Source organism: Equus caballus, chromosome 6 (assembly GCF_041296265.1).
Source record: "Equus caballus isolate H_3958 breed thoroughbred chromosome 6, TB-T2T, whole genome shotgun sequence".
Taxonomy (NCBI): domain Eukaryota; kingdom Metazoa; phylum Chordata; class Mammalia; order Perissodactyla; family Equidae; genus Equus; species Equus caballus.
Window position 1 is genome coordinate 56,342,279 of NC_091689.1, and position 26,991 is coordinate 56,369,269.

General features: G+C 38.3%; 1 protein-coding gene across 2 annotated transcripts in view; it reads left to right on the top strand.

Moving 5' to 3' along the window:
• The window catches only part of DERA (deoxyribose-phosphate aldolase), a 102,085-nt gene that overhangs the window by 23,567 nt on the left and 51,527 nt on the right, over positions 1 to 26,991 (top strand). For both annotated transcript variants that reach the window (XM_023643179.2, XM_023643180.2), the window contains exons 2-5: positions 11,636 to 11,733; positions 12,853 to 13,000; positions 14,471 to 14,566; positions 16,498 to 16,632. In XM_023643179.2, coding sequence (XP_023498947.1) covers positions 11,636 to 11,733; positions 12,853 to 13,000; positions 14,471 to 14,566; positions 16,498 to 16,632 — 477 coding nt within the window. The remainder of the gene's footprint in view (positions 1 to 11,635; positions 11,734 to 12,852; positions 13,001 to 14,470; positions 14,567 to 16,497; positions 16,633 to 26,991) is intronic.

The following is a 26,991-nucleotide window of genomic DNA, read 5'->3' on the forward strand; positions in this document are numbered from 1 at the left end:
TTATTTAAATTTCTCCACGTGTCCCCAAAATGTATTTTATAGCTGGTTTATTAAGCCAGGATCCAAATAAGGACCGTGCATTATATTCAACTGTTGTATGTCTCTCTTAATCTAGAACAGCATCCCTTTCTTTTACTGCCATGAGTTTGATGATGTTGGGTTATCTGACCAGTAGATTGCCCCAACTTTGGGATTTGTCTGATGATGTCATTTAACTTATTTCTCTGTCTTCTCTATTTCCTTTAATTTGGAAGCTATATCTTTATTAGTCTGGGTTCTCTAGAGAAGCGGAATCAGAGGTAGATATATAGATAGATACAGATATTGTCAATGCAAAATAAATAATAACCATTCTATAGATGAGAGAGATAAGGTGAATTTTACTTGAGCCAAGCTGAGGATTATAACCCAGAAAGGCATTTTCTACAAAGGAAGAAAGTGTTCCGGCAAAGCATGGTTTCAGTACACTTTTATAGCTTTTAAGAACAAAGAACATACAGTAAACTCACCCAGGATACATATTCATCAAAGTTTCAAAGAGGTATTCAGTTGCAAGTTAGCAGGTCAACAGGACCCTGAAGTTTGGGAAAGGGAATTTATCTTCGGGAGTACTAATACAGGAGTTACCACTACTGATGGGTGTAGGAGTAGGAGGGGAAGTGTGCATTCCTATCTTTTTTTTTTTTGGGGAAGATTGGCCCTGAGGTAACATCTGTTGCCAATCCTCTTTTTGCTGGAGGAAGATTGTCCTTGAGCTACCATCTGTGCCAATCTTCCTCTATTTTGTATGTGGGACATCGCCACGGCATGGCTTGATGAGCGGTGTGTAGGTCCATGCCTGGGATCCGAACTTGCAAACCCTGGGCTGCCAAAGTTTAACCACTACACCCTTGGGCCGCCCCCCTCATAATATTTTTAATTGAGAAAATATATTCTCTACAGATGCTGAGGTACTTGGTAATCTTAGAACAAATTCTATAAATGGAGGATTTTCTCAATTCTCATCTTTTTAAATTTGAAATGTGTAAATAGTTTAGCTCATATGGTTTCACAACTAATGTATTTTTGCCTCCATCCTGAGGCAAAATAATATATAGTTTTATTTATTTATTTATTATTTATTTTTTTATTTTTTTTAAAGATTTTTTAATTTTTTTCCTTTTTCTCCCCAAAGTCCCCCGGTACATGGTTGTATATTCTCCGTTATGGGTCCTTCTAGTTGTGGCATGTGGGACGCTGCCTCAGCGTGGTTTGATGAGCAGTGCCATGTCCGTGCCCAGGATTCGAACCAACGAAACACTGGGCCGCCTGCAGCAGAGCGCGCGAACTTAACCACTCGGCCACAGGGCCAGCCCCATAATATATAGTTTTATAAGACAAAACTTGTCAAATAAGATGTCTCTGTGATTCTTTTGAATGTTTTGCTAAATTTATATACTGTAAAATCATAAGCCTTCTCAATTTCATTTCTGTGATATTGTGATTTATAATAAGAAATATATATTTGGTTTTCATCCACACTTCCTAGCACAGAGCTCCTAAAACCCTTCAAATTTCCTAAGTGATGAGCACAATGAAGCTATCTTGTTGTGTTAATGAGGCAACTTTTGGACCTCACCTAAATATGGGAGCTGATTGCCGCAGAACTAACCATGTGATTAGAGGGTTGGAATTTTCAGTCCCACCCCTCCATCCTACCCCCAACTTGGGATGGGAGAGGGGCTGGAGGTTGAGTTCAATCACCAATGATTTAATCAGTTGCGCCTCTGTAATGAAGCCTCCATAGAAACCCAAAAGAACAGGGTTTGGGGAGTTTGCAGGTTGGTGAATACAGGGAGATTTAGGGAGAGTGGTGCACTTGGTGAAGACGTGGGAGCTCCATGCCCTTTCCCCATGCATCTCTTCAGGCTATTCCTGTGTTAACATCCTTTTTTAATAAACTGGTAATCTAGTAAGTAAAATGTTTCTCTGAGTCCTATGAACTGCTCTAGCAAATTAATTGGACCCAAGAAAGGGGTTATTGGAACTTCCAGTTTATAGCCAGGAGGTCGGAAGCACAGGTGACAACCTAGACTTGTGACTGGCATCTGAAGTCGGGGAGGAGGGGCAGTCTTGTAGGACTGAGCCCTTAATCTGGGGAATCTGATGATATCTCTGGGTAGGTAGTATCACAATTGAGCTGAATTGTGGGACACCCAGCTGGTGTCCAGAGCATTGCTTGGTGGTGTGGGAAACTCCTCCCCCACCCTGGAATTGGGTGCAGAACCCTTAATTTCTTTCCAGTGCAGAATATAAATGTATGCAATTTAAAATAGGCGCTTGTGGTAGTTAGTCTCCAAAGATGGACCAGGTCTCCAGGATTCATATCTTTTGTGTAGTCCCCTACTACATTGATTGAGGCTGCCCCTGTGACTCACTTTAACCAATAGAATGTGACAGAGTGTTGCTCTCATAGCTGCTTTGATGATTTGCGGAGAGCCCTGAGCTGCCTTGTAAGAGCTTCAGCTACCTTGTTGGAGTAGGCACTGGAAGAAGGGGAGATTCTAGGCCTATGTGGAGAGAGAGAAGGACACCTAGTGTCCCAGCAGAGCCGGGTCTTTTAGTTGCTCCCTTTAAGGCACCGGACATGTGCGTGAAGCTATCGTGTATGTTCCAGCCCCGGTCATCATCTGACTGCAGCCACGCAAGAGATCTCAAGTGAGAGCCGCAGCAGAATTGCTCAGCTGAGCCCCAGTCAACCCGCAGAATCGGGAGCAATAGTAACAGGGTTGCTGTTTTTAGCCATGACAGTTTGTGGTGTTTTGTTATATACCAATAGGTAATCATCAAAACAGATAAGTTAAGATATTCCAACTTTAGAATTTAATGCAATTTTAGAATTTTTAAAAATAAGCCTTGTACAAGCTAGTTGAAATCTCATTTAATTTGTTCAAATCCTTTCTTTCATAGAGGGTTAAATTTCAGTGTCTTCCTGCTTGCAGTATTTACAAACAGTTGTCATCAATAGTTGTAGTTCACTGTGTTTCAAAAGCTGGAGGCTTTTGGTGTTTCATTTACTTAATAGGTTTTTCTTAAAAAAATTTTTCAACCGATTTTGAAGAAAAATAAATCCCACATTTAAAGGTCCTTTTTATGAAATAGTTCAAGACCGGTGTGTATCAGCTTAGATTGATTGACAAAATGGTTCTTACTCTTCAAAGAGTCAAATGTTTCTAATATTCAACAGATGATGACCAGCAGAGAGATGGTGTGCACTGCTAGGAAGAAGGATTTATTTTTAATTAAGCATCGGCTTTCTCTCAAAGATCAGGTAGTTCACTTATTCTGTGTATATATAAAATATTTAAAATTTGGCAGCGGTAGCTTGTACTTTGATTGTTAGAATAGGGAAGCTTATTTGGATGAAATTATAAATTATGTCTCTCTCACAACCAGGTCCAAGTATATTTCTGTTGGGTCTTGAGTCACTGGTATCTCTGTAGAGATATGTTGGGACGTGATAAATGTTCAAAAGCATTTTGTGCAAATTACAGATCACCAACTTTTCTAAAAAATGGACATTCAGAATTTTTCATTAAACATAGTTTTTTTGAGCTCCTTGTTGCTAATAGATTTTTTTTTTTTTTGCAAATCAAGGAAGCCTAACCCTAAATAAATAGGTTTCGATTTACAGAATATAAAAATGACAAAAGCATTGCCTTCAGTATACTCTCCTCAAAGAAGCTGGAGATTGCCTATACATATGCCATGTTCACCTTTCCTACATGCTTTCACATGTCTCATACCCAGATCACTGGGGCATGGTGTGTCTGTGTCTCTTGCAGTCTTGGGCTCAGGTCAGGGCACAACCAGCTGGTGTATTCAGATGGCTCAGATACAGAACAGCGTTGGGTACTTCTGCCTCCACCCAGTACTAGATGGAGTTAGCTGTTGCTAGCCACAAATATTCTGAGGATCCTCAGTGAATACCCTGCATGCTGGGAGTGTTAGTATTGTTAGATCTGGGAGGGTGGGGCCAAGAGTCACGTTTTGGGCTCCTTACTGAGTGAACCACATGTTCAAGTGAGATCTCTTGCACTTGCCTTGCACACTATTACTACTGGAGACCATGGTAGAAGCTGGAGTCGGCCAAACCCATCCTGGTTTATTTTGTTTGTTAACAAAATGAATGTAAAAGGCAAATGCTAAACCAGATGGGATGGGTGTAAGCTGGGCATGTCATGGGCAGACCAGCACGATGTGGTCACCCTAGGGAGGACCAAAAGCTCACTAAATGGACTGTACTGGGAAGAGTAGTTGAATTTTACTCCAGTAGTCACTTAGAGCCTGGAGCACATGGGAGAGGAGTCAGCAGGATTAGCTCTGACATGTGTTCTAATCTGTGAACTCTTCCATACAGAGACTTATCTGAGGGTATTTCTGGGTAGTGAGCAGAAGAAACTAGAATTTTGTGCTTTGTGAACCTGGGAGTTGCTTCTGGATTATCAACTTTTCCTGGACTGTTTGCTCTCCAGATGGTAATAATAGCACCAGAGGATGAGTAGCTCTTATTTGTTTGAAGGCAAATCTTAAAGACGGAATAGAAATGCTAGTGTCAGTGGACTGATGCGATTTTGACCACTCTCTGCACACGGCTGCTAAAGTTCTGGTTCAAGCTACCACCTGCTCTTGTTTGAGGCTCCTAATTGGCTTCCCCACAGCAGCCGGAAGGATTCTTTTAAAATGTAAATCCGATCATTTTCCTATCTTACTCCTTTCCATGCTGAAAAAGTCTCACTTCAGGGACGTTCAAACCTTATTGGCCATGCCTCACAATAGGCAGTTTGTTTTATCTTGCCACACAGTACATGCCTACCAGTAATTGGAAGAAAACTTCCATCAGTAACCCTTACCTGTATTACATGCAATGTACCCGGATATTTTTGATTTTGCTCTTCCTTCTTTTTTTTAAAGGCTTTAAAAAAAAAAAAAATTTATTTTTCCTTTTCCCCAAAGCCCTCCAGTACATAGTTGTATATTCTAGTGGTAGGTCCTTCTAGCTGTGGCATGCAAGACGCTGCCTCAGCATAGCCTGATGAGCAGTGCTAGGTCCACACCCAGGATCCGAACTGGTGAAACCCTGGGCTGCCAAAGCGGAGCATGTGAACTTAACCACTCGGTCACGGAGCCGACCCCTCTTTCTTCTTTTTATAGATGCTATTTGCAACGGACAAAGTTAATTTCCTGACATGCCCGTGGGTCATGACCCTCAGTTTGGAAAACATTTTACTATACGATCTGGGCCTTGTCTACCTCCTTGACTATATCTCTGCCACTCCTTGCCACCGTTGTTGACCCCCCTCCAGGTACACCCGTGTCCCTGCTTTGCCTCAGATATGACAAGTTCACTGTTGTCTTAGGGCCTTGGCATTTGCTTTTCTGTCCACCTAGAACAATTTCCATAGATGTGGCCTCATTGCTTACCTCCTTATTTCATATGGGGCACTTACCAGAGACTTCCCCTGACCATGCCCATCCCTGCATTCTCCATCTTCTTATCCTATATAACGTTTCATTGTAGCGCATATATATCATCTAATATATTCAATATATACTTATATGTTTATCTGTCTCATTAGAGAAAGCTCTGTGAGAGGAAGGATTTTGTTTTTTCATGCACTGATGAATCTGCAGAGCCTACAGCAGTGCTGGCACCATCATGGGTACCTTTTTTATATTAGTTGAAGGAATGCATACATGTAATTCATAGTCAGAATTGCATTTATCCAACTTTCCAGGAGGTTTTCCTTACCTTATCTCTCTCATATTTTAAGTTTCAGCTATTAGTTTGGGGTGGCAATCTCTGTAAACTCTAAGCAGGCCTAGTGCCATTGGGTCTAGGAATTCTGGGCTCCTGTGCACCTTGAACGTGGACTAGAGGTGGATTGTGGTCTTGGGGAAAGTGCTCTGTTGCCTTATCCCCACAGATTCCTTGCCTATGGGGAAGGGCATAGCTGTGGGTGGGCCAGAGCAGGCTCTCTAAAGTGTGGGCCCATCTCACCCGGGTGGGATGTTGGTAACACGTGGGAGGGATATAATAATCAGATTCTGTCTGGTGGCCCAGGCTGCTAATGTTTTGGTGATCTTTTCTATGGGTGCAGTAACAGTGGCGTTCTGTCGTTATCATTTCTGCCTGGCATTAGGCAGCTTTATCAGGCTGGCTTTGTGGAAGAGCTTGGTGGCCGAGGATTGGTCATGAAAGGTTTAGTGTAGTGAAATGTCCCACGGAGGCATGCAATGCTGGTGCCTGGACCACAGCAACAGTTGTCTTACTGGTTTACCTAGTCTAGTCTCCCTCTCTTTCCTTCTGTCCTACACACTCCTGCCTGGCAATGCCTCTTAATTCAAAAGAGTTAAATATATTTTGGTTTTACTGCTCAATAAGGTAATGCATGCTTTTTGTAAAAATTTTAAGTATTATGGAAATATGTAACGTGAGAAAGTAGAAATCTCCTCTGAAGAGAAACACTTCTATCAATTTGGTACATATTCTATTATTATTTTTGCACACATACCAACAGATAGATGTTTTGTATTTTTGTTTTTATAAACATTTTTGTTTTGAAATATCAGTGCCGTATAAGTTACTTATTTTCACTGGGTAATGGGTTGTAATCAGTTTTCTATGACAGTACTTATGGATCAACCTCATTCTTTTTAATGACTGAATCATATTCTTTATTATAGATTTGTTGTATTTCATTAAACCAATTATGGCATCATTTTCAACAATATTACCGTAAATACCTTTTTATATTTGTATTTACATACTTGTGTAAGCACTTCTATGAGACATATTTGGTATGCTAATTGTTTTTTAAAAATATTCTTTAATTCTGTTACAGCACACTTTGGAAATCTTCAGTTGCTCCTGATCACCTGTAGGATAAAGTCTAGGCCAGTGCTGTCTAATAGAGATATGAGGATTTGCACATGGCTGCTTCATTCCACTAAGGAATGGGGGTACCTATCTTCATAACTGCAGTCACCAACTGCTGCTGGATTGGGGCTGATAACTGCGTGATTCTAGGCATCCTGGGAACAGGTAGAACTGAAATAGCCAACCTGAGAACTGTACCAGACAGTGTTTTAGATGCCAGAATAAGTAACTAGGTTCTCCTTTCAGTGTCTGAATTAACCAGGGCTAAGTCTGCTCATTTATATAAATTGACTATCTTGTGAGCCTTTTTTCTATCCAAGCTAACCCTTTCCAAGGCTAAGGTTGAAAGACTAGGCATGATTAAGTTGATATTTCACTAGTTTCAGCGTCTGAGGGAAAAAATAAATCTACTGTGATACAAGGGGCTTATTGAGCAGCTATTTCTATGCTGGGCACTTGCATATATGAGAGGGTGTGACTGATTCCTGGGAAGTTGCAAATTAGAATTGAAAATAAACAACACAATAATAGACGATAATTAGGTGACTGCAATAAGAAGAGCTACTCAGTAATAGAATCTGGGATTAAAACTATACTATACAAGTGCATATCTGGGGCTGGCCCCATGGCCGAGTGGTTAGGTTTGTACACTCCACTTTGGCGGCCTAGCCTTCACCAGTTTGGATCCTGGGTGTGGACCTACGCACTGCTCATCAAGCCATGCTGTGGCAGGCATCCCACATAGAGGGACTAGAATGACTTGCAACTAGGATATACAACTAGGTACTGGGGCTTTGGGGAGAAAAAGAAAAAGAAAGGAAGATTGGCAATAGATGTTAGCTAAGGGCCAATCTTCCTCAACAACAACAAAAAAACCCCCAAAAAACAAAACACAATTGTATATCAGGAAACAACTGGAGACAACACTAGGGAATGAATTTGGGTGGTACAATTAAATATAAAAACCCAGAAAGAATGAAAAAAGAAAACATAGGAAATTTAATCTTTCTAACTTTTCCCAAGTTTTTAGGAAAAAATGCCTCTAGTAAAGTATCGCAATTTATTTTTATCCATTAGGAACAACAAAGGTAAAGTCAAAATAAACCAACTTTCGTAGCATTATCATTTAGCTTTACGTGTTAGGAATTGGGAAGAGATACAAGAATACCCATAGAAGCACAAATGCAAGTGATGGAAAGGCTACAAAGTAGATTTGCAGGGAAAATGATCTCTGTTTCCACTGAGACTTAAACAGGAAAAATAATAATAATAAAAAATTGTGAAAAGAGTATTTGAGAACAAATTTATAACTGACAGAAGGGCCTGAAAGCCACCAAAATGACATACTAAGAGAAACAGTGGGATTTTTCTCATGGGAGAGTTTTAAGAAAAGAGTATTATCACCTTCCAATTATGGTTTCATGTCTTTTCTCCCCAAAGGCACATGTACTTGAAACCCCTCCTGGCCCCATAACAGAAGATTCTATGGTCCTGATGAGATTGTGTGCATTAGAATCACTTCTCCTGGAAAGGAGACACTAAAGGGTACTCGAATGAAATATTAAAAATTATGAAGGACATAACAAAGGCCAGTTAGTCCTTTCTTTTCCCTAGACCCCGTAATAGGAGAACAAGGGTTATTTGATGAAATTAAAGAGTACCAAATTAAGTGCTAATAAAATGAGATAGTCACTTATATAATTCATTACCATGGGAGGTCACAGAGCCAAATTCTGTAGCTGGATTAAATACGGGGCTGGATAATTTTATGACCACTAATGATATTTTTAGCAGTGGAGGCTGATATTGTGAGGGAAGTAATCCTATTACATTCTTCAGTAGATGGTTTGCAGGGACCTCTGGCAAGTGGTGTCCGAGAAGCATGAGAGCAGGACTTGCAGGTTCCAACCTTTGATGGGGAATTGTACTGAAAATTAGTTTTTAAAGTGAATGTCGTCAAGATATTCCATTCATGCTTCAGTCCCAACTTCTCTTGTGGAGATCCAAAAGTCCTTTTATCAGAAGCAATTGAGGTACAAAGTTTTGTTATACAAGATGAATAAGGTCTAGAGATCTATTGAGTAGCAATGTGGCTATATCAAGAATACTGTATTTGTATAGTTGAAATTCGTTAATTGAGTAGATCTTAAATATTCTCAGCAACCCCCTCCCAAAGAAAAAAGAAAATGGCAAATGCATTAAGTGAGAGATACGTCAATTAGCTTGATTGTGGTGATTTCTTCACAGTGTATATGTACATCAAAACATCAAGTGGTACACCCTAAATATATTCAGTTTTTAACAGTTATACCTCAGAAAGCTGGAAAAATAAAACGCTAAAAATTTTTTTTTAAAAAGAAGCACTTGGAAAAGATATTGCCTAAAATTAGATAATTTCTAGTGTTTGGGAACCATTCAGTTTATTTATGGAATGCCACTTACGTATCAGGTACTTTGCCTGGAGTTTCAAAAATCTGTTACGAATACAAACATGTAGACAAATCGTTACCATTCAGAATAAAAGGGACTGCGCTAACTGTAGATTGTTGTGTGTGGTTCAGAGAAGGCTCACAGAAAAGGTGACATTTGAACTGGGTCTTAAAGTTTGAGTAGGAGTTCATTATACAGGCAAGATAAGGAAGGGCGTTCTGGGCACAAGGAACAAGGAACTGTAACGTGTCAGTGAACTCCTAGTAGTTTAGAAGGCTGTGCCAGAGGGTTGGAGGGGCAGAGGGGAGAAGATGGGGCCTGAGAAGGAGGAAGGAGCCAGATTGTGAAGACTGGGATTGCTTAAGACCTCTCTCCAGCAGTGGTACTTCCAGTGGTGGAGGTAGTGGGTGTGGAGGAGAGGAGAGGAGGGGAAGAGTTTCCAGGAAGTGTCATATGACTGATAAAAGACAGCCCCTGAAAGCTTTGTCCCACTGGCCTAGGCTTCCCTCTTTTGGCTACTGTCAACAGTTGCCTGGTGGTGAGCGTTGTCTTTCACACAACTCCTTGCTTCACTCATTTTTACTCTCTACCCGAAACAATCTTTACCATGAACTAATCACCATTATTAGGAGTTAAAAAAAAAGAAAAAGCCTTCCCTACCTTTTGGTAGAGAGAGGTTCTTAGAGGTCTTAGATAAGCTGGGAGCCTGGCATGTCTGTCTGATCTCCTTCCCTTGGGCTCTACCAAGAACCAAATCTGTCTTTGGGTGGGGAAGAAGAGGCAGAATTCATTTGCCTGACCTTACTCTCCCGTTTTCTCTGTGACGTTGGCTTGGCAGACAAGCAGGAAAACATACAATGCCTTTGAGGAGCAGATGGACTGAAATGTTAAAAATCTGTTTTGTTAAATGATTTCGGCTAACAAAATAATTTAATTAGGGAAAAAAAGCACACAAACTCCCGCTACTTCGTCAGTGATATTTAAATAAGAATATCATTATTAATCACTCAAATGCTAACTTGGAATTTCTACACCATTAATATTGATAAAAAGAATCAAATGGAAATGAGAGAGAGAGAATGTCTTTTATAGAAACCGGTTTTCTTGGTGGTGTTATCTTTCTTTGTGGTGGACGCAAATTCGTTATTATCGTTACTGTTTGTGGTGTTACATAATACAGTATGCAATCATCAGTTTTCCCCATCAGATTATAAATAATTGTGTAATTGTGACATATTTCCTAATGCATAGCCTTTTCCACGGTAGCCTTTGAAGGCTCTTTTAAGAAGGTGATTCTTCAAAAACATGAGGTTGCTAAAGGGATAGAGAAATGAGGTTAGTTATAGAAGGTAAATGGGTGTGTGTTCAATTTACTGTGAGACCATCTATGTTATAGAGTGTCAGTGGATGAAATTGAAATACATGTGCACCAGACACAATGTTTGGTGTTAGACACTCACAGATGAATAAGATCATGACTACTCACAAAATAGTACAAGGGACAATTTTACCATGACTCCTTGATGAATTAAATACAAGTTCTTTAGTAGAGGTATATCCAAATGTCAGCTCTGTCTGGGGAGTTGGCATTGTTTTCATAAATGCTAACATTTAGGCTGGGTCTTAAAGTAGAAATTATAGTCAACCAGAAGAGAATGGACGGTGAGATCGAGGTAGAAGAGAGAGCATTTCAAAATAGAAGTAACAGAGGTGTCTCCCAGAATTTTAGATGGCTTGTTTTTTCTTTCTCTTTTTCTAACTTTTGTTATGTCACTGTTGGAATTTGTAATGCATTTTGAAAAACTCTCCTTTGAGGAAAGAATGGACTGTATCATATCAGCGTCTGTGTAGCATCTAGTAGATATTAATCTTGTCAGTAAGGGGGTAGTGATCAAGGATTCCTTTAAGCCCCAACATTAATTCACTTAAGTATTTATGAATCATTTGTTCTTCTGGACTGGGCACTCACGAATAAGTGTTGCTGTCAGAAGTGAGGCACGTGGTGTGGGTAACACAGTACTTTCTTCCCCTATTGTTAGATATATCTGTGAAATGAATCAATACAAGCTCTTCTAGTTCCAAAGGTACTTGATTTTGCTTGAAGTGTGCCTTTTCTTGATTAGGCTTCCGTCAACAAGCTTATTTGTTTGTAGTTGTACGAAAAAGAAAATGTAAGCTCTGAAAGAGCTTTGATGCCAAATGATGAATATATCCTTTCAAGGACCACATAAAAAAATAGGTGAATTTATTTAAAAAAATCTAAAAAGTGTCTTCTTTCACCTTTAGACCTTAGCTGGATCTCCAAAGTACAAGTGAATCACCCAGCAGTTCTGAGGCGAGCACAGCAAGTCCAGGCTCGCAGAACCGTGAAAAAGGAGTGGCAAGTAAGGGTTCTTCTTGAGCATTCTGTTCCTGTATTTTCCAGTGCCTGGTCTCTTCCCTCAAGGCCACAATATTGAATTTCACTCAAGATGCATCTAAACTTAAAAGATTGCAGCTGTCCATGACTTATTTTAATAATTCATATATGATGGTGATGGGTGGGAGAAAGATAACACATTTATCCAAACAAGTTAAAAATCTTATCACTCTTGAGTGGCAAAGCTGCAAATGAATTTGAGCCATCTTTATTCATGAGTGAATTAAATGGTGGATTTTCTCAACACATTTATTCAGTTTCTTAGACATACCTTCTTGGATTGTCTTCTTTTTTAATTTTAAAACCGTGACATGTAAACCTGGTGTGTCCGCTGGTGAGGCCCTTAGGTATAAGAGTTGACCTTCTTTGACCATCATGTTTACCTTACTATTAATTTTCATAAATTATTTTTCAAACGATGTTTTTAGCGTACTTGTGGTCAGCATATTCTTCAGTGTATGCTAACCAAAAACGTGCTATGTCTTGCAGGACTAAAAGGAATTCAGAGTTCATTTCACAAGTGAGGCAAAATATTTTGATTAGATCCTTTAGGGTGACATTTCACATTTTACTCATCCTTGGAAATATTCTGATTGAAAAGATAAAAGAAAATTCATCAGAATGAGTTGTGAAATATGAATATTGTTTTAAAAATGGAATTGGATTCAATGGGAACAAAGAAAGAAGTTAGAGACTCTTTTGATAATGTCTTATCCCAGATCCCATGGCTGGAGATAGAAGGTAAGATAGCAACCCTCTTCTGAGTTCTCTCCTATCAGGGTAGCCATCGGGCTCCTTGTGGAGGAGATGAAGTCAGACATGGGGAGACTTGATCTATTAAAAGTTTTAATTTGAGATATCTATGAGAAAAAAATTTTTTAAGGCTACTCTCCCCCCTTGTGTTTTATTCTTTGTAATGTTCATCTTGGTCACTCTTGAGCAATGTTTCTATCATAATCAAAATAATATGCCTCAGATCAGTATATATGTTAGATTTTAGCACACGTTTGTTGAATGATTTTTCTGCTAACTGGGTTGGAGATTAATGTTTTTTTAACTTTGCTTTTACTTTTCTTTGAACCAGGCTGCTTGGCTCCTGAAAGCTGTGACCTTTATAGACCTTACTACACTTTCAGGTGATGACACATCTTCCAACGTTCAGAGGCTCTGTTATAAAGCCAAGTATCCCATCCGGGAAGACCTCTTAAAAGCTTTAAATATGCATGATAAAGGTAATGTTGTTGTGTATAATCTATCCGGTGTTTACCTTCTTACGGTACTAATTACTAAATCTAAGAAGACTTAAGACAAGATTCAGCTGCTGAATTAATAGCAGCAATAAAATCCACGATAGAATTGTGTACGTAGACAAATGATTGAGATTCTTCTGTGAAGAACAGCAGAGAGAGAATCTGAGTCTCATTATTAGGCCATGTCTTTCCATCGTGGATTAAAGTTGCTGGTAGAGAGTTTCTTGCTTTTTCTTTCTAGTTCTTCAGTTTTGGAAATTTTCTATCTAGCGACTCTCAAATACTGATTCTGATTCCCTAGCCACATGTGAAAAAGCCAGTCTCATTACTTAATAATCACATCTCATACATAAAGTATTTTCTGTGAGTAAATGAAATACTTTTGAGAATAAAATGCAAATGGGAAGTATTGCATACTTGTATCTTAGGTTAGATCTTTTGAAAAAAGTTCTACTCGCTTAGTATACATGAAAGAAAGGACTTTCTAAAGTTGCTGTAAGTTTAGAACCTTAACATTTTAGAAGTGGAGGACATCTTTAAGAGTCGATCCCTTTATTTTTAAATGAGGAAACTGAAACGTTGAAGGCTAAATGGTATTTCCAAGGCGACTTGCCTTGTTACTCACTGGTTTTAGGAGCCAGATCTTTCCATGAAGAGATGCTTCATGGTTCCTGAGTGCCTGTTTCTAATGAGTGCAGCTAGATATGTTGTGTTGGCCCAATGCAGTATTTTAGCCCAAATAAATTGTAGATAATTTATAGACCTAAAAATTCTGCAGTTTTTGAAAAATTTTTATTGTGTTTCTTTGGAGTTGATACTAAAAACACCACCTATTTGTGATACTTAAAAGTAACAGCTTTGGGGGAGCAGGCTGAAAAAACAATTTTGCAGTAGGAGTCTTATGTTATTGCTTTGTTTGATAGTATCTATTTGATTTTTAGTTTTTATTTTTTTAAACTTAAGAGATTATTCGTCAAATGAGGGCTCCAGATTCAGATTTTATTATTTCTTGTAAAAGAGAGAATAGGATTAGTTAATTGTCATTTTGCTACACTACCCTGTAAACTTCACTTACATTTTGCTTCATCTGCTGTCTGTTTGAATGCTGTACAAATCTGGATTTTGTTATCTACATGAAATAAAATATTTTCATTGAGTCAAGGCCACCAGGTTTACTATTTAGGAATTTTTAAAAAGTGGTATTATGTTAACTGCAAAGAACAGCGTGTCACAGTTTTATTCTGACTGTAACGATGAGAAATGATCCGTGTTGTCAAGAACTGGAAGGGAATATGCAAAGTAAAAATCTTTCAATTTGTTGCAGCATTTTAGGGGAATTATTTTTTCTCTCATTTTGATTTCTGCCAATGTTGTAGTGTAAATAATAATTAAAACATATTGTGCAAATTGAACTTCACATAAAGTAGGCTGTTGTGATTTCTTTCTTCATAGACATTACTACAGCTGCCGTTTGTGTTTATCCCGCCCGGGTGTGTGATGCAGTAAGAGCACTGAAGGCTGCAGGCTGTAATATTCCGGTGGCATCAGGTAAAATTTGTTGTGGCATTTATTGTTGTTTTTCAGTGTTTCCAATTCTTCAACTCAGACACCTTGGGGTATTATATATAGTTTTATACTATGATTTTAATTAGTTTTATGTATTTAATTGCTTGTATTTATTCATTCTTTTAATGATTATTAATAGTCTTCTAAGTAGCAGGCATTATATTAATTCCCAAGAATACAGAACTGTATCCTTGTCCTTAAGGAAACTTAGTTGTTTAGGAGCTATGGGCAAGTTAAAAAATCATAATGCGGGATCTGTAGTATTATATGTATGTAAGGTGTGATAATAAAGATGTGCAGAAGGTACAGTGGTAACTCTGAGCAGGGAGCGATTTATTCTGCAGGGGTTGGTGACACTCAGAGAGTAGGAGAATGTTTCATAGAGGAGAGAAGTGCATTGGGTCTTAAATGATAAAGAGGAGTTTACAGTGTTGGTAAGATAGGGAATGGCGTTTTAGACAGAGGACCTAGCATGTGTGAAGGCACAGAAGCGTGTGCAGGGAACTGAAAGTGGTTTGCAGTTGTTGGATCTAAAGTAGGACAAAGGGGGAGCTCTGGGAATTGAAGCTGGAGAGGTAGATCAGGGCCACATAGGGAAACCATGCCCAGCTGGGCATCTGGGCTTTGTTCTGGTCATGGGGAAGATGCTGAAAGGCTTTAAGCAAAGGCATTTTATGATCAGCTCTGTCACATAGTACGTGAGGGGATGGTAGTGGACAAATTAGAGAGGAGTGAAATGGAGTTAGGGAGACTTATCATGGTCCATGTGGGAGACGATGAGAGCCCCGCTAAAAGCCTGGAAGTTAAAGAAGAAAGGCTATGTTCAAGAGTTATTGACTTAATGTAGACTCAGTAGGCCTTGGCATGAGGGAAAGAAAGTCTTAAAAGCTTCTGTGTAGCTATGTGTCTGTGTGTGTGTGTGTGTATGGTTGGATAGATAGATATAAAATTAGATTCAAATTAGATTCTACTTTTAAAAGATGTTAGAGGAATATCTTGGTGCTTTAAAAAAGGAGTCTATAAAGATCATTAATTTATTTTATTAGGGATACATCAAAAGAAACATATTATACAGTATTTATGTACAACCTGTTTGTGAACATTCCCAAAGTATTTGACAGCTACACCTTTATCGACCTCAATTTTTAATCAGCCTCAGTTATTCAGCTTTTTCCTTATACAACAGGGAAATGCGCTTTCCTCTAAGGTAGTGGACCCAAGGAATTTAATAACATCAAGGAAACACAAAAGTTATCTTTAGACACGGGAATGGAATCGATGCACACGTAAAAATGTTAATACTTTTTAAAAAGTGTAGTTGTATTTTCAATTTCTTTTTATTTATGTTTGGCCCTGCTCTTCTCAACTCTGTCCCTGCCCCAATTTTGTGAACTAATTAGGTGCTTTTCTTCCTGCATTCTCTTCCCTTTATTCCCATCTGCTTGGCTGGTTGTTTTAAGATGCACAGTGGGAGAAACCTGTATTACAATTTGAGTACAACAGCTAAAAATGTGTACAGTAAATCAAGAATACACTGATGGCCAACTTGATCAAGAGTAGGACCCACAATTAATTCGTGTGCATCAAGACAGGGCTACAGCGACTGTTTTATGACTATCGGTGTGATAATAATATATTTTCTTAATTGCTATTTACTTAAAGTACCCTCATGAGCATCTCTGCAGCAACTTAATTTCAGGTCTTCCAGAGGATATAATACTAATATCTATCCTAATGCCAAGAATATACGAGATAACATTTTGTCTCTTCATACTTCACTTTGCAGGATATGCATGAAATTCTTAAGTAATTAATGCTTTGGTCTAAATGGTGACTTTTTGGTCTGAAATTGTTTGTTGAGATATTGACCAATTGAAATTTGTCTTCCTTCCTTTTTTCACTCTTTCTACTAGTGGCCACTGGCTTTCCAGCTGGACAGACTCATTTAAAAACAAGATTAGAAGAGATCAGATTGGCTGTGGAAGACGGAGCTACCGAAATCGATGTAGTAATTAACAGGTCCTTGGTGCTGACAGGCCAGTGGGAAGGTAGGTGCATGTCCTTACCTATAAGGGAGACACAGTTCTTCCCTGGTGAATCAAAGGAGGATCTGGTAAGAGGCAGAATGTTTTGGAAGTCACTGCTCTAGATTACAAGTCACTAGATCAATGGGTGAGCCTAAAAGAAAACATGGTGAAGATTGTTTATCTTAGTGCCCCTCGTAAATCTAGGAAGTTGCCTACCTGCATGAACTTTTTAGATCCATTTGAGTGCTCAGGTGAATGGTTATTTCCATGCAGTAGGTTATTAACTTTTATTCTATTTTATACTGTTTTGTTAGTCAATACATAAATCAATCCTCAATACATATGATGGAGGAAATTTCCCTTTTCAATATTCATCTTTGTGGTTTTTGAGGATGTGGGATTATTAATCAGTCTGCTAAGTCTGTTTTCACTCCTATTATTCTTGTACATAGCTCCTGTGAATATTATTTCATATTTGCCTTTGAGATTTATGATTTACTATCACACTGATTACAATAAGGCATTGCCCATTCTGGTAACAAGGTGTTGTTTTTATAATTGGATATTAAAGAAATAGATTTTATGTCTGTCTTAAATATATTTTGTGTATGAGAGATCATTGATAGCTAAAATAAGTAGAACTCTCTATTTAAAAAAAATCATTGTAGGTAGTTTAAAAATTTCTAACAAAACTATAAGATAAAGCCAGACTATTAAATTGTCTCTTTAGATGTGTGAATATCAAATAAAAGGCATATTTTATTCTAATTATGGAGGTTATATCTGCTCACTGTTAAAAACAAAGATTCCAATTAGTAATAAAGGATGTGGATGTTCCACGTAATCTCACTCCCTAGAAATAACTCCTAATAACACTGAATGCACAACTTTCCAGACTTTTCTCTCTTCATATAAACACAACTACAACTCCCAGCCTTTTTAAAAGTTTAAATAAAAAATAGGATTATATTTAATGTATTTTTCCTTAACCTACTTGTTGGACTTGCCAATATCTCTTGCTGTGGCTCTTTCTATCCATCATTCAATCAACCCTATTGTCTTTAAATCCTGATTTCATTGTTTATCCATTAAGAATTGCTTTCATCAAGGGATGAATGGATAGAGATGTGGTATTTGTACACAATGGAATACTACTCAGCCATAAGAAATGAAATCTGGCCATTTGTGACAACTTGGATGGTCCTTGAGGGTATTATGCTGAGTGAAATTAGTCGAGGGAGAAAGTCAAATACTGTATGATCTCGCTCATAAGTAGAAGATAAAAACAACGACAAACACATAGCACTGGAGATTGGATTGGTGGTTACTATAGGGAAAGGCGGGTAGGGCAAAAGTGGTGATTGAGCTCACATGTGAGGGGATGGACTATAATTAGTTTTTGGGTGGTGAACATGGCATAATCTATGTGGAATTTGAAATATATTACGATGTACATCTGAAAGCTATATAATGTTATAATCCAATGTTACTGCAATTAAAAAATTAAAAAATTAAAAAGCAAAGCAAAAAAAAGAATTGCTTTCAGTGATAGAGTAGCAAAGATTCAGTCAGTGGTTTAATTACTGAAGGATTAACTCTCTTATATAAAGTCTGGAAGTAGCTGTGTTCAGGGGGTGTTGTGCAGCCCCACAGAGTTCTTCCAGGCTACTTTTATCTTCCACTTCCAGAGCCGGCACTCCATCAAGGGCACTCCATCGTCTAAGATGGCTTCTGAAGCTCCAGCCTTTGCACTAATATTGTAGACAGCAGGACAGAAGGGCTCGTCCTATCCCAAAATCTCACACAATGATTTTGCTTACATCTCATTAGCCCAAACTGAGTTACATGGCCATACTTGGCTGCAAGTGAAGCTGGAAAGTGTAGTCTTTTAGCTTGGAGTATTAGCTCCATTCTCATCTATTATTAATGAGTTAGATGGTATACATTTCTATGCCTAGATGGAAAGGAATGAGGGAAGAATACAGGCAGGGAAGAACAGTGTGCCATAACAAGCTAAACAGGATCTGACAGTAAAAAGCTAAACAGCAAAGGGCCAGGCAAAACAGCAATGACAAAAATGTTTAAATAAAAAGATATGCAAAATAAAAAAGCACAGCAGTCTGGACGTAAGCTATGGGGCAAGTCATCTGAGATTTCAGTAGCTCCTGAGAGCATCACCTCATATATAATGTGATAATACAATCACTGACACAGCAGTTCTGATTGATCTAGAAAAAACGTAAGGCCATTCTCATTGCCTTACACTCATCAGTGCTCATCAACATTTTTAATCCTTCCTAGGTTTAAATTGTTGACAGTCCACAAATATCTTTTTGTACTTTTAATTTTTGTTCCTTATGGTCTATATGTGTTTTGGCCAATTGCAATCATTCTTAAAAGGTTTATTTTAAATAGATATTCCTTGTCCCTATATATTAATTCTGCTTGTCTGCTTCTAGTCACAGATTTAAGTTAAGATTTACAGCTAGAGTAAGAGAAAAAAATGAGTAGGCATAATATTTAAAACAAATCTAGAAATGAACTCTATGTGATTTAGTTGGATAAAAAACTATATGCCCTTGATGTCTTTTATTAAGCAGTTGTAGAACTATATTTTATTTTATAACTTGTACTCTTGTCTTTAGAATACTACTAATATACTACTAATTGGAAAATAACATATAATAGGAGATGAGTTTTGATGTAATTGGCAATCCCTAATGGTTGTCTTTAAGAACTGATAATTTCCCCAAAACAGGCATTCATGCAAAATATAATAACACATCTTTGTCCTAGACCATACTTTTCTATTAACTCTTTTTTATGGTGTTAATAACTTCTCTACCCAAAACAAACTGAAAAGGGCCATTTAATACTAGAAATTTAATTCTAAATAGAAACCTTTAATGACATAGGACATTTTCCGCTGCAGAAGGTTGTCTTAATTTTAGCTCTCAATCTGATTACGTATTGTATTTATCAGTGTCATATTTTAATATTAGCTGTTGACTAAAATAAGAGTCTAAAATTGATTTCTTGGTATTTGCTGATGGAAATGTCTGTTAGGCTGTTACCCATTCAAATCCAGGTCCCTCTGCTCTGTGCACTGAGGTGTGTAACACTGGTTAAAGCACACAGAACCCCATTTTTTAACCTGGCCATTCAGAGTGCATCCTCACCATTTCTCCTGGTCACAAGGCTCACAGGTTAGAGTGTGAACCCAAAGAGGAGACTGGAGAGGGCTTGTATTCTTCTTCTTGGGTTCTCCTTGGGGATGATTTAAAATCTTGACTCTCCTCGAACTTATAACTCTTCCACCCACTTGAGACTCCTCCTCTCTCAGCAGACAACCTACCTGCTACTTTGCAGAGAAAATAGAAACCATTAGACAGGAACTCCCTCCAGGTTCTTGCATCAAATCTGCTTTCCTTTGCTGCTTCCTTTTCTCCTTGTCCTAAGTCGAGTCCCTCCGCTATGCTGTGCTCTTGTCTTCTCCCACATTTTCAGAGGCGTTGCTCCACTTATTGGCCATTTTTTTCTCTTGTATCTTCAGCCTGCCTCTCTACCAGCTAGTTCCCATCAGCATCTAAACAAACTTAAGCTTTTCTTATCCATTTAAAAAAGCTCACATGCCAGCATTCCTCCTCATCCCCAGTTAAGCCTTTTTTCCTGTTCTTAAGAGTTCTCTGTACTTGTTTCACTTGAATCCATTCTAACCAAGATATTAATGGCCACTCATTTCACCATGACCAGAGGATACTGTTTAGTTGTTTATTTAACTTTACTGTTCAGCAGCATTTGACACAGTGGACCATTTCCTCCTTCTGGAAACACTCTCTTGTTATGGCCTTGGTGACCCTACATTCTTCAGCTTTTCCTCCATATTTCTGGTGACTCCTGCATCTTGTTTGCAAGCTCCTCTGTCATCCCTGAAGTGTTAGTGGTCTTCAGGTTCTCTCCCAAGAAACTCTCAAACTTCTCCTCAAGCTCTGCCCACTTTCCCTTGGAAACCTAGTCTCACTGATTTCAGCTCTGTTCCCTATACTGAAGGCTACCAGACCTCCTGAACACAGGCATCTGCCTCTGCCTGACTCCAGAACACGTGTTCCCTTTCCCCACTAAACCATGTTGATTTTCATCAATCATTTTCATATAAGTAGACATTCAGAATCAGCAAATCTTGACCAAATCAGAGAATCTTGCCATTTTAGCAAGAAATCCATTAAAAAATATTTACGTTTCCTTGACTTTATTAACACTTTCTATTATATAGTATTTAATTTTTTCTAGATCATTCAGAACTGTTGTGTCAGTGCTTGTATTATCGTGGAATAAGGTGATGCTCTCAGGAGCTACTGAAATCTCTAAAATGACTTGCCCCATAGCTAACAGTCCAGATTGCTGTGCTTTTTGGCTTCACATATCTTTTCATTTATTTAAACATTTTGGTTGTTGTTTTGCCTGGTCCTTTGCTGTTAAGCTTTTTACTGTCAGATCCTGTTTAGGTGGTTATGGCACCCTGTCCTTCCCTGCCGGTACTTCCCTCACTCCTTTCAATCTTGGCATAGAAATGTACATCATCTAACTTCAGGACAGTAATTTTTTGTTTTTTTGAGGAAGATTAGCCCTGAGCTAACTACTGCCAGTCCTCCTCTTTTTGCTGAGGAAGACTGGCCCTGAGCTAACATCCGTGCCCATCTTCCTCTACTTTATATGTGGGATGCCTACCACAGCATGGCTTGTGAAGCCATGCCATGTCTGCACCCGGGATCCGAACCGGTGAACCCCGGGCCACCGAGAAGCGGAATGTGCAAACTTAACCTCTGGGCCATCGGGCTGGCCCCATCAGGACAGTAATTTTAACTGGATAGGGTGTGAAATGTGTTGCTGGTTCTCAGAATTACCTGAAAAACATTTTCAAATTACTTGCCCCACCTCCTCTCCTCGCAGAATCTAGCACATTGCCTTGAGTAAGTGTAATCTCAGAATTGGGGGTTGGGTGTGAGGGAAAGATAGGCTCATATACTGTGAAAATTGTCCCAGGTGGTGTTGATATCACCCTCACCCCCCACCATCACCTAGAGCTGTAGAGAAGCACCAACTTGGAACACCATTTTTTTTTTAAACATACTTCTAGTACTTGTTTAGGTGCGGGACAATTGAAGCATTGTTGAATTTACGTATCAGTTAGTTAGTACAAATTCTATTTCCCATGTGTTTCTATTTATTTAGGCTATATCTGCAGTTAGCTGCAACAGGCGGCTTAAGGAATAAACTTACCCTGGTGAGTTTAGCTACAAAGTACATCTATCTCTGTGCTCTGGGAAAAGGTCGCTTCTCCTCTCCCTGGGAAGGCTGTGCTTGGGATGAAGATAGCAGCTTGAGGGGCGGTGCTGTGCTGGACTGAGAGAGAGGTGCAGGCACCTACCCAGCTAGCCAGCCAGATAGGCCAATCATCATTGGAGTCAGTCAGACCCAGAACTTACTCAGAATGAATACACTGAGGACTAACAAGGGAGGATAGCCCCGGGCGACCAGGAATAGTTGAGAGCAGAGTCTTTGCATTAGACAGACCTTGGTTGGAATCCTGGTGCTACCATTAATAAGTAACATAAGTGATTTTCACAGCAATTTCACTTGCTCTTGGACAAGTTACTTAACTTTTGTGCCTTCTGTTCCTTCTCTGTAAAGTAGGAATAATGGCATCTACTTCATGGAGTTGTAGTAGGGATTAAATTAGATAATGCATGTAAACTGATCATCGTATTGCTTGGTCCAGATGAATCCCTACATGCCAACTGCCATTTCTTCTCTTTTCCTTCCTCCTCCTGGTGATGATAGTATGTTGTCAAGAGAAGTAACCATATAGCACGTGTATTGAGGAAATGAAGTGGAACTCTAAAGACTTGGGTTTCAGTCTTTGTAATTTTGTTAATTTACATCTAGACCTTGGGCAAATTTCACTTCTCTCTGCCTCCATTTAAAGAAGCTACCCATGAGGGGCTAAGACTTAAAGATTTCTGCACTCTTTTAGAGCTGTTATGGCCTGTGATTTTATATTTGGTGTTTTCATTGTCTGTGAGTGTTATTCCCATGATTAAGTACTTGTAATACAGTATTTTTTAATGATGATAATTGAAGTTGACATCTAAGTTGCATTCCTTAAACAGTTCTTTGCAGAAAGCATTCACTAGAATGGGCTCATCATCTTGTAAATCTTACTGAGCAGGTTTTGGAAATTGAATGCGTTCCATGCTCTGTAAATATACAGGGGTGTTCATTTTCTACTTTTTATGACCTCTCTCTGCTGCATATATTTACCTGATATATTACCAGTGACATCAAAATGTTATCAGATTCTGCCTCGTTCAGGAATCTTCCAGTTCCTTGAGCTCAGGACCTAGAGCTGGCTTTACTAGTTTTTGGAAACCCATTCTACACTGGATCACCAGCAGACATGACTCCAAAGGTGGCTTCTTCTGTGATATTTTTCCAGGATAGTGTGTTCATTGTAGCAATTGGAAGTATTGTCTCCTGTATCCAGAGTCTCATGTACCTTTCACCTCCTTCATTTCTTCAGCCTTGAGTTGCTCTCCTAAACTTCCTTTATGCAATACATGCCTCATGGCTAGCAGGAATTTTAGGGTGAGAGAATGTAATATTTGGGCCAAAACCACAGTGTCTATCAGCATCTTTTATGCAAGTGGATCCTGAAAATCTTGAATTTGAGCAACAATTTATTTTTCTTATTTGCTTATTTTTACACAAGGATGGTGGAAAGAGTCTTAAAAGAAATTGGTATTTTTCTTTGTTTTGTAGAGCTGTTCATCATAATATCTTATGAGAAGAGCAATCTCTAAATATATAGACACTTTTTGGGGAAGGAATCACATAATCCATAAACTGTGCTTTCTCGGTTTTGGGGGTTGTTTATAACAGAAAAATTCTGGAGATACTTATGGCAGCTGTATGCTTTTATGGTTTTTGTTTTTATGCTATGATTCTTCAAAACTTCAAATACTATTGACAAAATGTATGTGTTTTATCTCCTGTAAGTCATTTTACTACCTGGTGTTTTAGCTCATCTCTGTTTTAGTCTTACAGGATTAATCAGTTGCCTTGGGTGGGTGAAAATTGTTCTTGAACATTTTGTGACTTTTTTAGTTTAAAAGGTTCTGTGAGATTTTATATTAAGTGTTTTATTGTACATATAATTATCTTGAGAGTTATTTTCAGGCCATTCTTGTGCAGTGTTGAACATCTTTCCGGTACTCAAAAAATAATTGCTTAGATATGTTCGTTAACAATTATTTTTTAAGTGCCTTTGAATAGCATGAAATATAAAAGGAAACCTACTTTATGACTTTTAGATAGGAAACATAGTCTTTAAACACTTTGGATTCTCTCTTAAATCATAATTTCTAAGCATGAAAGCTTTACTAATGTAGTTTTCTATGTCTATAGCAGTGTTTTTCCAGAAAACTTAACAGATAGCAATTAAGAATATACTTTCGAGGGACCGGCCCCATGGCCAAGTGGTTGGGTTTGCGTGCTCTGCTTCGGTGGCCCAGGGTTTCACTGGTTCAAATCCTGGGTGCGGACCTAGTGCTGCTCATCAAGCCACGCTGAGGCGGCGTCCCACATGCCACAACTAGAAGGGCTCACGACTAAAATATGCAACTGTGTACTGGGGGGCTTTGGGGCTTTTGTTTTTGGGGAAAAACAATAAAAAAAAGGAATATACTTTTAAGATTAAGAATATACTTTCCTTTTAGGTAGAAGCTGGAGAGAAATAAAATCATTTTAAATAGAAGTAAAATGCTATAAATAGAAGTTCCTGCTGACATGGGGAGGCAGAAGGAACAGCCAGTTGTCAGCCTGTTTTGGCCGCTGGTTTGAAACAGATGCAGTACGACCCCCTCCCCTCCTTGGATCTACATTCTCATGCACACAGGCCTTTCCCAGTGTGGCTGTGTTCTCTGATTCCTGTCAGGGAACACTCCACCGGCACAGCCTCACTTGTTTTTCGGTTGGGAATGATGAGCAGAAGGTCAGGTCATGACCTCCATTTCTCCTCATCACTGTGGCAGTGGCAGGAGGGATGAGGGGGGAACAGACAGGAGACAACTCCTCTGCTGCTTGTGCCACTATATTGATTAAGCATCTACCATGTAATATATCCTGGGTTTCTGGTACACGCACTTCCGCTACTTCTGAAAACCTCATTATAAGTCAAAACATTTGTTATCAGGTTTTTAATGTGACATCACCATGCCACCCACTTCTCTGGTGTATGTGTCTTGTTAAATTTGGCATTATTCTGACTAACTTGCAGTTGTGGAGTTTGAATTCCATTTTTATTTGTCAGTCATCTTTTATAATAGCCTTCCAAATTATTATTTTTCAAGTATGTGCAAGAATTATTCTTTCTTTCTTTTTTTAAATGGGGAATTTTCAGTTTCTGTAATTTTTAACAGTGAACATGTGTTACATGTGAGTGTGTGAGCAGAAAATTAAAAGGCTCTAGAGAATAAGGTCATGGTATATGCAAAGATTTAACCATAAGGACGTTTACTGCAGTATAGCAAAAACTCTGAACTTAAGTATCCAATAATAGAAAAATGATTGAATAAATTATTTATGACCATGCAATGGAACATTGTGCAGCCATTAAAAACTGTGCTGCACATGTGTATAGTGACAGATGGCAACTAGATTTTTGGTGGTAAACATAATGCAATGTATACAGAAGTTGAAATACAGTGATGTACGCTTGAAATTTATATAATGTTGTAAACCAGTGTTACCTCAAAAGAAAAAGGTTTTTCTAACAAGCTAAAAAAAAGTGCTGCAGACCAATATTTATTAATATGGAAAGATGTCTGTAATATATTGAGTGGAAAAAAGCAGGTTATAAAATAATATATACCGTTTATAATCACGTTTCTTTTATTTTAAACACCATAGAATGGTTCATAACGTCAAAGCCCTCCCAAAAGGAAAATACCTAGATGCTAAATAAATTACAGCAACATATCAAACGTGTCTCTTTAACTTTTATTTTTGAATAGTTTTAAACTTACGGAAAAGTTGCAAAAATAGTACACAGAACTCTTCACTCAGATTCTCCAGTTATAAAATTCTACCCCATTTATCTTTTTGCCTTATCATTCTCATTCTCTCTCTTTCTATTCTCTGTATTTGTGTGTGTGTGTGCATATATATATGTATAATTTTCTGAATTATTTAAATTAAGTTGCAGACCTGTTGATCTATTGCTCGTAAATACTTCAGAGTGTATTTTCTAAAAACAAGGATACTCTTGTACATGCCACAGCACTCCATCAAAATTAGGAAATTAACATTGATATCATACTTCTGTTAAATCCACAGATTTTGTTCAAATTTTGCAGATTGTCTCAATAATGTTCTTTATTGGGTCTGGAACCAATTGTACGTCTCTTTAGTCTTCTTCAATCTGGGACAGTCCTCAATCTTTCCTTGGGTTTGCAGAATAGACACCTATTATTTTGTTAAATATATTTATTTATATTCAGTTTGGGTTTGTTTGATGTTTTCTCATGATTCAATTCAAGTTATATATTTTTGGCAGAAATACCATAGAAATTTTGCTCTATTCTTCTCAGTGCATTATTTCAGAAGTCTTAAGATGTTGATGTGTCCCATTATTGATGATGTTACTTTTTTACTTGGCTAAGATGGTTTCTGCCAAGTTTCTCTATTGTAAAGTTACTAAATATTTTGTATTTTAATAAATAATGTAGATTATGAATGGAGATATTTTGAGACTATGTTACTATCCTGTTCCTCATCTAGCTTTTATTTAGTAGTTTTAACATTCATTGATAATTCTTCAGTTGTTAGTGATAGTTGCCAAATGGTGATTTCCTTTTTTCTTTTTTTTTTTTGAGGAAGATTAGCCCTGAGCTAACTACTGCCAATCCTCCTCTTTTTGCTGAGGAAGACTGGCCCTGAGCTAACATCCATGCCCATCTTCCTCTACTTTATTCGTGGGATGCCTGCCACAGCATGGCTTTTGCCAAGCAATGCCGTGTCTATACCCGGGTCTGAACCGGTGAACCCTGGGCTGCCGAGAAGCGGTATGTGCGAACTTAACCGGTGTGCCACAGGGCCGGCCCCATGATTTTCTAATTCCATCATTTCTTTTATACTTCTTAGTTGGCATTAACTTCCCTTCCCTCCCTTTCTTCCTTTCTGTTTGTAAGAACTCATGGATTCTTATTTTACTCAATTGGTTATAACCCATTACTATTCATGATTTATTTTGTTACTCCAGTTGCCCTAGATTTGCCAAGTGGGAGCTGCGTCAGACTGCTTCCTCTATCATTTTTATCTTTC